The sequence below is a fragment of the Bufo gargarizans genome, chromosome 5, assembly GCF_014858855.1.
Source record: "Bufo gargarizans isolate SCDJY-AF-19 chromosome 5, ASM1485885v1, whole genome shotgun sequence".
In the NCBI taxonomy this organism is placed as follows: domain Eukaryota; kingdom Metazoa; phylum Chordata; class Amphibia; order Anura; family Bufonidae; genus Bufo; species Bufo gargarizans.
The window spans coordinates 467,346,733-467,362,219 of record NC_058084.1 but is presented as its reverse complement, the minus strand read 5'-3'; the positions used below and the strand labels follow the sequence as shown (position 1 = coordinate 467,362,219).

General features: G+C 45.4%; 2 protein-coding genes across 2 annotated transcripts in view; one reads left to right on the top strand and one right to left on the bottom strand.

Moving 5' to 3' along the window:
• The first annotated feature begins 1,680 nt into the window (after window positions 1-1,680).
• LOC122938680 lies at window positions 1,681-3,369 on the top strand. The gene has a single exon (XM_044294371.1). It carries the CDS (start codon window positions 1,798-1,800, stop codon window positions 3,133-3,135), a length of 1,338 nt encoding a protein of 445 aa, XP_044150306.1. The 5' UTR covers window positions 1,681-1,797; the 3' UTR covers window positions 3,136-3,369.
• A 451-nt stretch (window positions 3,370-3,820) lies between these two features.
• Window positions 3,821-15,487, bottom strand: part of RARRES2 (retinoic acid receptor responder 2) — a 35,917-nt gene continuing 24,250 nt past the window's right edge. The window contains exons 8-12 of the mRNA XM_044295590.1: window positions 8,887-9,121; window positions 6,651-6,755; window positions 5,305-5,403; window positions 5,026-5,140; window positions 3,821-4,104 (exon numbers count right to left, since the gene is read on the bottom strand). Of these exons, the coding sequence (XP_044151525.1) occupies window positions 5,039-5,140; window positions 5,305-5,403; window positions 6,651-6,755; window positions 8,887-9,121 (541 nt within the window). The 3' untranslated portion in view covers window positions 3,821-4,104; window positions 5,026-5,038. The remainder of the gene's footprint in view (window positions 4,105-5,025; window positions 5,141-5,304; window positions 5,404-6,650; window positions 6,756-8,886; window positions 9,122-15,487) is intronic.

Below are 15,487 nucleotides of genomic sequence, written 5' to 3'. Positions count from 1 at the left end.
TGTGGATGTCACTGTTATGGGGGCACTGTGGATGTCACTGTTATGAGGCACTGTGGATGTCACTGTTATGGGGCACTTTGGATGTCACTGTTATGGGGGCACTGTGGATGTCACTGTTATGGGGGCACTGTGGATGTCACTGTTATGGGGCACTGTGGATGTCACTGTTATGGGGCACTGTGGATGTCACTGTTATGGGGGCACTGTGGATGTCACTGTTATGGGGGCACTGTGGATGTCACTGTTATGGGGCACTGTGGATGTCACTGTTATGGGGGCACTGTGGATGTCACTGTTATGGGGCACTGTGGATGTCACTGTTATGGGGCACTGTGGATGTCACTGTTATGGGGGCACTGTGGATGTCACTGTTATGGGCACTGTGGATGTCACTGTTATGGGACTGTGGATGACTGTTGGGGCACTGTGGATGTCACTGTTATGGGGGCACTGTGGATGTCACTGTTATGGGGGCACTGTGGATGTCACTGTTATGGGGGCACTGTGGATGTCACTGTTATGGGGCACTGTGGATGTCACTGTTATGGGGACTGTGGATGTCACTGTTATGGGGCACTGTGGATGTCACTGTTATGGGGCACTGTGGATGTCACTGTTATGGGGGCACTGTGGATGTCACTGTTATGGGGGACTGTGGATGTCACTGTTATGGGGCACTGTGTGTCACTGTTATGGGGCACTGTGGATGTCACTGTTTGGGGCACTGTGTGTCACTGTTATGGGGGCACTGTGGATGTCACTGTTATGGGGCACTGTGGATGTCACTGTTATGGGGCACTGTGGATGTCACTGTTATGGGGGACTGTGGATGTCACTGTTATGGGGGACTGTGGTGTCACTGTTATGGGGCACTGTGGATGTCACTGTTATGGGGGCACTGTGGATGTCACTGTTATGGGGCACTGTGGATGTCACTGTTATGGGGGCACTGTGTGTCACTGTTATGGGGCACTGTGGATGTCACTGTTATGGGGCACTGTGGATGTCACTGTTATGGGGACTGTGGATGTCACTGTTATGGGGGCTGTGGATGTCACTGTTATGGGGCACTGTGGATGTCACTGTTATGGGGCACTGTGGATGTCACTGTTATGGGGACTGTGGATGTCACTGTTATGGGGGCACTGTGGATGTCACTGTTATGGGGCACTGTGGTGCACTGTTATGGGGGCAGTGTGGATGTCACTGTTATGGGGAACTGGGATGTCCACTGTTATGGGGGCGCTGTGATGCACTGTAGGGGGCACTGGGGATTGTGTCACTGTAGGGCGGCACTGGGGATGGCCACTGGTGGGGGCACTGGGGATGTCACTGTATGGGGGCGCTGGGGAGTCACTGTTATGGGGCGCTGTGGGGATGTCACTGTTATGGGGCGCTGTGGATGTCACTGTTATGGGGGCGCTGTGGATGTCTGTTATGGGGGCGCTGTGGATGTCACTGTTATGGGGGCACTGGGATGTCACTGTTATGGGGGCACTGTGGATGTCATGGTTGTGGGACACTCTTTATGTCACGGTTATGGGGGCCAATGTTATGGGGACGTTATTCTGCACTGCCATTCTTCTGGGGTTACTTGGACATAATTGGTGGGTGGTTTGGTGTTCATGTGCGTCATAGATATCAGTTCCGGTCATCACTCACCATCTCGTATATACACCTGCAGGTAATGGATCTCCTAGACCTTGTGTGGAGGATTTGACAAGGATTTTAAAGATTAAATCTAATCCTGATCTGTCCAAGGACAATAGACGTGTCGGACCTCTGTCCATTTACAAGATGGTTTTGGAAAATGATCGAAACACCAAGAAATGGCAATTTAGGAATGAAGATCCAGAGAAGCCCAACAAGGTCATAATGATGATTGGTGAGGTCGGATCTGGAAAAACCACCCTGATCAATGCCTTTATCAACTACATTTTTGGGGTCCAGTGGAAATATGACTGCAGGATCCAGTTAATTGGAGAAGAAACAGTGAGGACCCAAGATCCCCATCAAAAATCAACGGTCATGGTTTACCAGATCAACCATCAAACAGAGTTCTGTATTCCACACTCCTTAACCATCATTGATACTCCTGGTCTTCCAGAAACCCAAGGTGTGACCCCACAGAGGACAGCTGTACAGAAGATCCGGGAATTGTTCTATAACTCAGAGTTGAACCACATTGATGTTATCTGCTTTGTGACTCAACCATCGATGACTAGTTTATCTCTGACTCAGAAATTTGTCTTTGATTCCCTCTTGGCCATGTTTGGCCCAAAGGTACATGAAAATATTGTGACCTTCATGACTTGTGCTGAGGATGACCAAAAACCACCAGCGCTGGCAACGATGATCCATGCCAAGGTTCCCTGTGCAAAAAACAAAAATGGTCATCCCATCCATTTCAAGTTCAAAAATGGAGTCTTATATGTAAATAATTCCCCCGATGACAATGATGCCAGCGTGGCTAACGAGCAGCACTGGAACTCAGGAATGGAAGACATCAACAACTTCTTCAAATATTTGTCTGGAACCTCGAGAAAAAATATTGCTTTACAAAGAAACATCCTCATGCTGAGCAATGCCTCTGAAATTACGGTGGACGCACTGGTCCATAGAATCGAGGAGATGATGTCCAAGCAGTACGAGCTGGAGCAAACTGAGAAAATCCTCAAACGACACAAAGTCGAAATCGAAAAGGATGAATATTTTGAATTTGAAGTGAGCAAATCCATCAAGGAGAAGATTGATACGAAGGAGAATTGTACCAACTGCCATGAGTGCAACTCCACCTGTCACCAAAACTGCTTGGTGGCCTACGATAGCTTCGTCTATTTGTGTGAAGTCTTTTATTTCAATGCTTCTTGTAGGGTTTGTGGGCATGGGTCTAGTAGGCATTTCTCAGAAAAGTTTTTATGGAAAAACTTGGTTTTCAACAATAAAGTCACTTATAGGAGCATAAAGATGAAGTATAAAAGAGACGACCAAGAGGTTTTGACCTATCAGATGGTTCTCGAGAGGATGAAGGCCGAGATGGAGCAGCTCGGAGAACAAGGCTCTCAACTTATCCTGAGGGCAACCGATCAGATAAAGCAATTTACAGTCCATAAGGTCTTCAGAGGAATTTGTTGACCAGCTCATTGAATGTGAGAAACATACAAGAAAATGCGGGTATCAAGGGAGAATTGAGATGCTGAAAAAAGCCAAAATTTGCAACAGAAGACGATAGAAGATCTCAACCCACAGACCAAGAATATTGAAAATCATCATGGATGGAAGTCAACTTTTAAAATTACCAGTTTTGATCTAAATTTTCTTATTACCCAAATCTTCTCTATTAAATTCATATGCCATTCATTTAGAAAATGTGTGTGGAGTTTTTTTTTTGCAGCTTCATGGATCTCGGTGGAGAACGGTTGTGCACTTGAAGCCAGAACTTCAATAAATGGTGCTCACTCAATGCCATGATCTTTTAGAATGATAGTTGTCCCACCTAGCAGACCCCACCCAGCTACCAAATCCTCATCCAGCTATCAGACCCCCACCCAGCTACCAAATCCACATCCAGCTACCACATCCCCACCCAGCTACCAAGTCATCGGCCAACCAACCAGGTCCTCTTCTGCTACCAGATCTTCATCATATTCACACACATCTACTAAACCTAAGCCCAGCTAGCAAGCATTTTGTTTCCTGCAGCCACCATTAGGGGGAGCTCAGGGGCAGCAGAGGGGTGGGGCTGTGACAACCTCTCCATAAATGACTACCATTCTTATGAATGACTATGGTGGACAGGTCACTTGGTCTTCTTCATACATTCATTACTCTGTTATGATTTATTATATTTCACAATAGTTTATTACGTCCAGTGTGTACATTATTTCAATGCAGACTTAATATAAAGACCACAGTTGGCCACAGTTCCCCTCGTCATCTTCTCGTCATCTCCTTATGAACCTCGCTTCTCTCGGGTTCGGTCAATGGCTCTTGGCTCCTCTCCAGCTCGGTGTACAGTATATATGTTCGTGTTGGGTAGCATGGTATATACAATATGGAGTACGTGGCGTCTTCCCTCCCGTACATTGCGGTCCCACAGAGGATCTGAAATACAGAGTGAAAAAGGGATGTCCAAAAATATACAGCTCCGGGCAGAAGACCCCTATATAGCCTCCTCTGCACCATATATGTGGTAAGGACATGTTCACACAGTGGATTGTGGCGCCTATCACTCCTCAGTGAGCTGCCGTTAACGTGGCCCCAGATCCAAGTGGTGGGCCACTCAGAGACAGTATCACACAGGACAGGATTAGATACACAGCTCAGGAGACTGTATCACACAGGATAGGATTAGATACACAGCTCAGCATACAGTATCACACAGGACAGGATTAGATACACAGCTCAGCAGACAGTATCACACAGGATAGGATTAGATACACAGCTCAGCAGACAGTATCACACAGGGTAGGATTAGATACACAGCTCAGCAGACAGTATCACACAGGACAGGATTAGATTCACAGCTCAGAGACAGTATCACACAGGATAGGATTAGATACACGGCTCAGCAGACAGTATCACACAGGATAGGATTAGATACACAGCTCAGCAGACAGTATCACACAGGATAGGATTAGATACACAGCTCAGCAGACAGTATCACACAGGATAGGATTAGATATACCGCTCAGCAGACAGTATCACACAGGAGAGGATTAGATACACAGCTCAGCAGACAGTATCACACAGGACAGGATTAGATACACAGCTCAGCAGACAGTATCACACAGGATAGGATTAGATATACCGCTCAGCAGACAGTATCACACAGGATAGGATTAGATATACCGCTCAGCAGACAGTATCACACAGGAGAGGATTAGATACACAGCTCAGCAGACAGTATCACACAGGAGAGGATTAGATATAGAGCTCAGCAGACAGTATCACACAGGATAGGATTAGATACACAGCTCAGCAGACAGTATCACACAGGACAGGATTAGATACATCCTTTCTTACTGTCTGTCTGAAGTCAAACTGTCTGAGAGGTCAGAAAACTGTAAGTCCCAGGTTTCCCGGATCCTTTCTTCAGCTCCACTTCCTTGCAGGACTGGTTCCTCCGGCTGGTTCTCTTCTAGTGGGTAGAGATTACATGGGATCAGACACGTGTTACATACTGAACATTTCATGGAATATCATGAAGAAGAATCCAACAACTCTACTAGTCACTGACTATTTCATATGTGATGTACAAAAGTATGTAAATGAGACAAAGTCTACAAAAATCAGATACGTTACCGCGTCCACCTGATGAGCGCCAACGCAGTCGATGAGCTGAGACAGAATCTTATCGGAACTGTAACTAAACTTGAAGCAGGCGAAGCAGTTAAATGTCCTCTGTACAGGGAGAGAGAAGACAGGGTGAAAGCTGAAGAGAGTGCAGCTCTGGAGTATAATACAGGATGTAACTCAGGATCAGTACAGGATAAGTAATGTATGTACACAGTGACTGCACCAGCAGAATAGTGAGTGCAGCTCTGGGGTATAATACAGGATGTAACTCAGGATCAGTACAGGATAAGTAATGTATGTACACAGTGACTGCACCAGCAGAATAGTGAGTGCAGCTCTGGAGTATAATACAGGATGTAACTCAGGATCAGTACAGGATAAGTAATGTATGTACACAGTGACTGCACCAGCAGAATAGTGAGTGCAGCTCTGGAGTATAATACAGGATGTAACTCAGGATCAGTACAGGATAAGTAATGTATTTTCACAGTGACTGCACCAGCAGAATAGTGAGTGCAGCTCTGGAGTATAATACAGGATGTAACTCAGGATCAGTACAGGATAAGTAATGTATGTACACAGTGACTGCACCAGCAGAATAGTGAGTGCAGCTCTGGAGTATAATACAGGATGTAACTCAGGATCAGTACAGAATAAGTAATGTATGTACACAGTGACTCCGCCAGCAGAATAGTGAGTGCAGCTCTGGAGTATAATACAGGATGTAACTCAGGAACATTACAGGATAAGTATTGTATGTACACAGTAACTCCACCAGCAGAATAGTGAGTGCAGCTCTGAAGTATAATACAGGATGTAACGCAGGATCATTACAGGATAAGTAATGTATGTACACAGTGACTCCACCAGCAGAATAGTGAGTGCAGCTCTGAATACAACAGTCTGCATCCGTTATGAACGGATCCGGTTTTATTATCTTTAAGATAGCCAAAACAGATCCATCATGAACTCTATTGAAAGTCAATGGGGGACGGATCAGTTTTCTATTGTGGCAGAGAAAACGGATCCGTCCCCATTGACTTGCATTGTGGGTCATGACGGAAAGAAAACTGCAGCATGCTGCTCTCCGGTATGGGGATGCAACCGAATGTTCATCTGCAAGGGGCCTTAGAGGAAGCTTACTTTCCCAGGAAAGAAATGACAGGACATGTTGGAATCCTGCTGCCCGATACTTCAGTAAATGTCAGGGCAGAGTTGAGAGGCCCCCATTCACATTAAATGTTTGGCTTGTTCAATCGAAATCTTTTTCCATTTCATATAATAGATCAATGGAACAATTGTTACTAGTGACTATTCTTGAGCAAGGGACCCTAATTGGGCGAGAGCCTTACCCCAGGCTTCACCAGCTCACAGTCAGTATGAGTCCAATGACGTTTAGAACAAGTCGTCTGTTTCAGTGCAAACTCCAAGCTCACAAACGTTCCAGAGCCGTAATCCTGGAAGAGATAACGAGAAAAGCTGAGATATCCAATAATAGAAGTAAAGCAGACACATTCCCATACACGATGGAACCAGCACACTTAGCGGACATGGTCAGGTCTCCTGGTACAATTCTGGAAGCCAAAGCTAGGAGTCAACAAAACAAAAAGAGAAGTTGTATCTGTCCTTTCTACTTCCTCTCCTTTTATGATCTACTCCTAATTTTGGGTTTAAAATCTGCATCAGGAAACCTATAATACTGCTCCTATGTACAAGAATATAACTGCTATAATACCGCTCCTATGTACAGGAATATAACTACTATAATACTGCTCCTATGTACAAGAATATAACTACTATAATACTGCCTCCTATGTACAGGAATATAACTACTATAATACTGCTCCTATGTACAAGAATATAACTACTATAATACTGCCTCCTATGTGCAAGAATATAACTGCTATAATACTGCTCCTATGTACAAGAATATAACTACTATAATACTGCCTCCTGTGTACAAGAATATAACTACTATAATACTGCTCCTATGTACAAGACTATAACTACTATAATACTGCCTCCTATGTACAAGAATATAACTGCTATAATACTGCTCCTATGTACAAGAATATAACTACTATAATACTGCTCCTATGTACAAGAATATAACTACTATAATACTGCTCCTATGTACAAGAATATAACTACTATAATACTGCTCCTATGTACATGAATATAACTACTATAATACTGCTCCTATGTACAAGAATATAACTGCTATAATACTGCCTCCTATGTACAAGAATATAACTACTATAATACTGCCTCCTATGTACAAGAATATAACTACTATAATACTGCCTCCTATGTACAAGAATATAACTACTATAATACTGCCTCCTATGTACAAAAATATAACTACTATAATACTGCCTCCTATGTACAAGAATATAACTACTATAATACTGCTCCTATGTACAAGAATATAACTACTATAATACTGCTACTATGTACAGGAATATAACTACTATAATACTGCTCCTATGTACAAGATTATAACTACTATAATACTGCTCCCTGTGTACAAGAATATAACTACTATAATACTGCTCCCTGTGTACAAGAATATAACTACTATAATACTGCTCCTATGTACAAGAATATAACTACTATAATACTGCTCCTATGTACAAGAATATAACTACTATAATACTGCTCCTATGTACAAGAATATAACTACTATAATACTGCTCCTATGTACAGGAATATAACTGCTATAATACTGCTCCTATGTACAAGAATATAACTACTATAATACTGCTCCTATGTACAAGAATATAACTACTATAATACTGCTCCTATGTACAAGAATATAACTACTATAATACTGCTCCTATGTACAAGAATATAACTACTATAATACTGCTCCTATGTACAGGAATATAACTGCTATAATACTGCTCCTATGTACAAGAATATAACTACTATAATACTGCCTCCTATGTACAAGAATATAACTACTATAATACTGCCTCCTATGTACAAGAATATAACTACTATAATACTGCTCCTATGTACAAGAATATAACTACTATAATACTGCTCCTATGTACAGGAATATAACTACTATAATACTGCCTCCTATGTACAAGAATATAACTACTATAATACTGCCTCCTATGTACAAGAATATAACTACTATAATACTGCCTCCTATGTACAAGAATATAACTACTATAATACTGCCTCCTATGTACAGGAATATAACTACTATAATACTGCTCCTATGTACAAGAATATAACTACTATAATACTGCCTCCTATGTACAAGAATATAACTACTATAATACTGCTCCTATGTATAAGAATATAACTACTATAATACTGCTCCTATGTACAAGAATATAACTACTATAATACTGCCTCCTATGTACAAGAATATAACTACTATAATACTGCTCCTATGTACAAGAATATAACTACTATAATACTGCCTCCTATGTACAAGAATATAACTACTATAATACTGCTCCTATGTACAGGAATATAACTACTATAATACTGCCTCCTATGTACAAGAATATATCTACTATAATACTGCTCCTATGTACAGGAATATAACTACTATAATACTGCCTCACTTACTATTTCTACGGTGTTCATGATGTCGGTCACTTTAAACCCACTCCTGATATGGTCTTTGTTATGGAAATGCTCCATGATGAGTCCGAGCGCTTTGTTCTGGGTCTCTGAGAAGTCGTCTGTTGTGATCTCGCTCTCGGAGCTGACAAGCAGGAAAACAGATATGAGCCACCATTGTGCGGCCGCGGTCTTCATGGTGCTGTTTTTTTGTTCCTTTGGGTACGTTTTTTCTTTTTCTCTACATTAGAAGAAATTTCTCTGATTATACGGAATAATTAATTAGAAAACATGAATTTAGTTTCTAAAAGTTTGCTTAGATTTTAGATGTGCAGAAAGTAACAGCCTGGCCAGAAGTATGTGCCCCCCCCCCCTTCCCCCCCCCATTATCACCAATTTGTCTTATTTGAAATCTATTGCCAAGACCATGAAGGTTCAGTATTCTGTGGGCTGCAGGTCTTCTCCTACCCACCGGACGGTCACCTGGCATTCAATGTGGACGCCTCTGGCTTAGGGCTCATGCACATGAATGTATTTTTTCTTCCGATCCGCATTCTTTGCAGGTCGGATGCGGACGCAGTCATTTGAATGAGGCCTCAGAAGGTGCGGACAGCTCTCCGTGTGTTCTCTGCATCCGTATGTTTGTTCTTCGGCATCCACAAAAATATAAAACATGTCCTATTGTGGGCCGGATGTTCCGTTCCGCAAAATGCGGAATGCACGCGGCCGGTATCTGGGTTTTGCGGATCTAAAATTTGCAAACTGCAAAACAGGCCACACCTTAGGGGGCTAACAACAGACAGGTCTCCATATGTTGTCTCCAGGGTCATGTGAGAATTGATGTACACATCATAGAATGCTGTGACCCCAGAGCTGCATTCACAATTCTGCTGGAGTTTAATGACCTGCCCCAGTTTGTTCTGAAATATCTGCAGGTCGAGGTCTTGATGATCCCTAATACAGAGAGTGAAGACTTCATGTTCATCCCGAGGGACCCAAACCACTTTCCTGTCTTCCTCTCAGGACATATTTTATAGACGGTGGAAACATTTCTCATGACATTCCAGCAGCAGCGGGAAGGGGGGGGGAGGGGGGGGGCACCGCGGCGCTGCACAAACGAATCTGCATTTTTCTTTTTTCAACCAACGCATGTTCACTTCAATACAAAGCTACATTTTCAGCTTGAGGTTTTTGAAGCAGATTTGCTCCAAAAAATTGACCCGGTTTTGAGGCAGAAACGTTCCAAAATCAGCATAAAAAAACTCCATGTTAACTGGCCCTTAGGGCTCGTTCACACAAACGTTTTTTGCGTTCCGTATACGGGCCATTTTTACATTCCATATACGGAACCGTGCATTTCAATGGGTCCGCAAAAGATGCTCCATTCCGTGACCTCGCAAAAATGATGAGACATGTCCTATTCTTGTCCGTTTTGCGGGCAAGAATAGGCATCTCTATAATGGGCCTCCTGTTCCGTTCCGCAAATTGCGGAAGGCACATGGGCGCCATCCGTTTTTTTGCGGATCTGCAATTTGCGGACCACAAAAAACGGCACGGTCGTGTGCATGAGGCCTTAAAGTGAGAATAATAAACATCTCAATTTACAAATAACCATTTCTGACAGTTCCACACCCGGAGAGGTGGACTGCTCTCCTTCACCATAACTCTCCCGTTTAAGAAGGGCCCACAAGTTCTCCACAGGGTTCAGGTCAGGGGAGGAAGAGGCCATGTCATTACTCTTACCCGGCCAGCCGTGCAGTGGACACATGAGATGGAGGATTGTCCTGCAGAAAAATCAAGGTTTTCTTGGAGAAAGATGCAGACTTTTTCCTGGAACACTGCTTGAAGAAAGTGTCTTCTAAAAACTGGCAGAAAGTTTGGGAGATGATTCTGAGTCCATCTTCAACACGAAAAGGTCCAACGAGCTCATCTTTAATAATAGCTGCCCATAGCCATTCCCCACCGTCATCTTGCTGGCATCTGAGAGGAAGTTAAGCTCTGTACCGGTTACTGATCCAGCCCCGGGCCCATCCATCTCGTCAGTCAAGAGTCCCTCTCATCTCATCAGTCCATTGGTCTTCAGACATTTCTTGGGCCAGTCTTGACGTCTTGTTCGGTGGTGGTCAGGTTTTAGGCTTGGCCATGTCTCTGAGCACCCGGCACCTTGAAGTTCTGGGCGCTTTAGGGAGGCTGCAGATCTGGAATATGACGGCCCTGGAGGATAATGGGTTCCTGGTCGCTTCACGTTTCATTCTTCTCAAATCTTTGGCAGTTCATTTGCCCCTTTTTTTCTCGATACGTTTATTTTTGACTTTTCAGAGTCAGTTAAATATTTTTGGGGCCCATTTTGCCAGAAGAAAACAAGCTGCATAATAATTTTGCACACCCTGATATGGGCTCCTGATCTCCTTAGGCCATATCCTCCCTCATTACACAAATACACATCCCCTGATCTGCTGCAATCCAAAGAGCATTCCAGTTTATACAGCGTGGAGTTGGAAAATATGCGTCAAAATGATGATATGGTCAAAATACTGACTTGCCTAATAATTGTGCACACGGCGTATGCGTGTAATATGGAGAGAACGATAATTGTGTGTAACATAGAGAGAGGGGTGATATATTTTATACATGTATAATATAGAGGAGTGATATGTGTAGTATGTAGGGGGTGATACAGGATATGCAGAGGCAGCTGGGCCGGGTATCAGGGTGGTAGTGATGGACTAACATCGGCCGGGACGGTTCGCGGCGGGCCCCATTGACTAATGGCAGGCGAACCTGAAAAACCTTCGGGTCATATTTGCAGCCACCAAATACTTACTAGAAGTGCACAAATAGTCCCACAACATGGACAGTGACACACCAGAGGGGGAACATTGGCAAAAACTCCCACAACAAATATGTATTTTAATCAGGGGCCATTTTTATGCGTCTTAAAGGGAAACTCTCAAAAATGTGCCCTGCTGGAGCCTAGAAATATTTTATTTTAGGCCACGGGAGTACAGGCCCCAAACATTAGGCATTCACCAGACAGAACACATCAAGTGATTATATGGCTGGAGGTACATTAAGCAGTTACTAGCTAAAAATGTTACTGTAGGCCACTGGAGTACAGGCCCCAAAAATTAGACATTCACCTGACATAAAAGGCCTTTTATGCCGCTGTATATACATAACACAAGAACCATTCTTTGTTCTGGGTGGTGGCGGATATGTGTGGGCTGGCATGAGGAAATTCAATTACATGTGGTCGTCACAGTTGTTGAATTCCTCAGAGATCCATGCCTCATTCATTTTTAGACATGTGAGGTAGTCCACATTGTCGTGAGCTAGGCGAGTGCGCTTATCGGTCACAATCCCCCCTGCTGCGCTGAACGTCCTTTTGAACAGGACACTCGACGAGGGACAATCCGAGAGTTCCATGGCAAATTGTGCCAGATCTGGCCACAGGTCAAGCCTGCACACCCAGTAGTCTAGGCTTCATCGCTTCTCAGAGCATCCACATCGGCCGTTAACCCGATGTAGTCGGACACCTGTCAGTCTAGGCATTCACTGAGGCTGGATCCAGAGGGCGGCTGTTGATGGGTTGGCTGCAAGAATGATCTCATATACGAAATGACCAACACATCTTCAAACTGCCCTCTTCTTGCAGGCGCTGTTGGATTGGTACCTGCAACTGTTTCTCTGTGAGTGGAAATTCCTCTGTCAGCACCCACAACAGCAGAATTCAGCATCTCTTGCAGCAAGGCCTGGAAGTGCTGCATTCTGACAGCCCTCTGTGATGCTGGTAACATGTCCGCCATTTTGTGTTTGTACAGGGGGTCTAAGTACGCTGCCACCCAGTACTGGTCCTTGCCCTTTATGCTTTTTATATGGGGGTCCCTCCTCAAACACTGGAGCATAAAGGCCCCCATTTGCACTAAATTGGAAGTGGTGAAGCGGCCTGGCTCCTGCTCATCGCCCAAGAGAATGTTGTCCTCGGTCTCCTCCCCCCAGCCACGGACAACACCAGGAATCCCCGAAAAGTTTAAAGTCCCCCTCAAAGCCTGCTCTTCTTGCTCCTCCTCCTCCTCCCCCCAGCCACCATCCTCCTCTGACTCCTCTTCAGACTCCTGCTGACTTTTCTCAGAGGGAGTAGCCCCCCTGGGAATTCATCCACTATTGCGACTTCCTCATCTTCCCGCTCCTGCTCCTCGACGGCTTGATCAATGACACGATGCAATGCACACTCCGGAAAGAAGGCGTAAGGTGCGATGTCACTGATGGCGCCCTGGCTGTGACTGACCAGTTTGGTGATCTCATCTAATGGCCGCAGAAGTCAGCATGCATCGCGCATGAGCAGCCACTGGCGCGGTGAAAAGAAACCAAGCTCCGGAGAACCTGTCCTGCCGCAGAGTTCTTACAGGTAGTCGTTAACGGCACGTTTCTGCTGGAGCAGCCTATCAGGCCTATACAAGGTGGAGTTCCAGCGCGTCAGGCAGTCACACATCAGACGTCTGACGGGCAAGGCGAACCATGGCCGCGTAAGATCTTCTAAAATGGCCAGAGATTTTCCTTGCCTGACGCAAGACGTCCTGGACCCCAGGGTATTTGGCAACGAATCTCTGCACGACTAAGTTCAGGACGTGTGCCATGCATGGCACGTGGGTCATTTTGCTCTGTTTCAGCGCACTCAGCAGATTGGCACCGCTGTCGCACACCACTTTACCAACTGTCAAATTGGGTGGGGTTAGCCACTGATCGGCCTGTGACCGCAGAGCTGAAAGCAGTGCAGGACCGGTGTGGCTCTTGGCTTCCAGGCACAACAGCCGCAGCACAGCATGGCAACTTCTCACCTGGCACGTCGAATAGGTTCTGGGGAGCATGGGGGGTGCAGCGGAAGAGGCGGTAGCAGTGGAAAAGGAAGAGTCAGCCGAGGAGGAGACGGAGGATGGAGTAGGAGGAGAAGAAGAGGCAGGCCTGCATGCAATCCGTGGCGGTAACACCAAATCTACACGGGTGCCACGGGTTACATGCTTGACGGTTGTCAGAAGGTTCACCCAGTGGGCAGTAAAAGTTATGTACCTTCCCTGCTGAACGTGGCCATAAAACTCCAGGATGCCCTTTTGGGACAAATATTTAATTCCAAGGACCTTCCATTTCGGTGTGCCAATGGCCACAAATTTTCTCAAGGCCTCCAAGTCCACCAGTTTATATGGCAGTAGTTGGCAGGCTAGCAGTTCCGACAAGCCAGCGGTCAGCCGTTGGGCAAGAGGGTTATCCGGCATCATCAACTTTTTATGCTCGAACATTTGAGCCACGGAAGCCTGCCTTCTGACAGATGAACGTGACGACGGCACGGTGGAAGGTGGAGGACAAATGGGAAGAGAGAGGAGAAGAGGCAGGATGTGGAGCCCCGGGAGTGTGGCTTTGTGGGTTCTGACGGCGTTGCTCCCACTGGGCTCGGTGATGGGAGGCCAGGTGTCTTCTTAAGGCGGTCGTCCCTAGGTGAGTGTTGGGCTTACCTCGACTTATGTGTTGACAGCACAGGCTGCAGATGGCAACACTATTGTCAGCAGCGGACACGTTAAAAAAAGTTCACACTGCGGAGCCATGTGCCGGCGTCCTGGGAGCGCCAGATGTGACCGTGCATGGTGGATGGCTCATTCCAGATACATTTGCAGTCTGCTTTTTGCCTCCTGTGCCCTGTAAGTTCTGCCTGCTTCTCCTCCTTCTCCTCCCTCTCTGCTGCTCCATCTCTCCCTCTGAACTCCCCTTCTCTTCCTCTCTTGTGGGCACCCACGTGACGTCCATCGACACATCATCATCGTCACCTTCACCACCACTGACATTAGATATCTCGGAGTAGGCAGCAACAGCAGGGACCACCCTCCTTGGGCCGATCTGGGTACTGTCGTCAGACCGCTGGGTGGCGGCCGTTGATACCTCCTCTTCCTCATCTGATGTCAAGAATGACTGCGCATCGGTAAGGTCTGGGAATGGATGGGAAAATAATTCCTCTAATTCGAGTGGAGGGGCTATGGTGGTGGTGGTTGGGTCTTTGGGGGTGCACACAGCAGAGAGTGAGGAGGGTGCAGGTACAGAGGATGAGGAGGGTGCGGAAGGCTGAGTGAGCCATTCAACCAACTCTGGTGCGTCCTTTGATGTAATTGCACGCACCTTCTCCAACTTCCCACTCAGTCTCTGGCCTGGGGCACCTGCCCGACCCCTCCCCCCCCCCCCCTGCGGAACGGCCTGCCTCTTCCTCTGCCTGTCAATTTTTTTATTTCTTTTATTTTTTAAAGATTCTTTATTAAATTATTTAAGAACATACATTGACAATCGGTCTACATTCAAGTAGAACACACATATATACAGTATGTAGACAATTTCTTATCTTTCCTTTCCCCACCCATCACACTCTCGCCATCCCCCCCCAAAAAAAACAAAAAAAAACACCTCTCTCTTTGGCTCCACCTCATGTCCCCTTCTCCTCCCAAGGAGCATTTCCATCTTTTCTTTAACCCATCTTTCCTACATCTTATGGATTTTTTTTTGACACTATATTCCCGCTTTCACATGCGATTGTGCTTTTCACAGAACTCTCCCACATTCTAATCGTTGG

Excerpts from the sequence above, each read along its gene's own strand:
- LOC122938680 (XM_044294371.1), top strand. The coding sequence starts at position 1,798 with ATGGTTTTGGAAAATGATCGAAACACCAAGAAATGGCAATTTAGGAAT.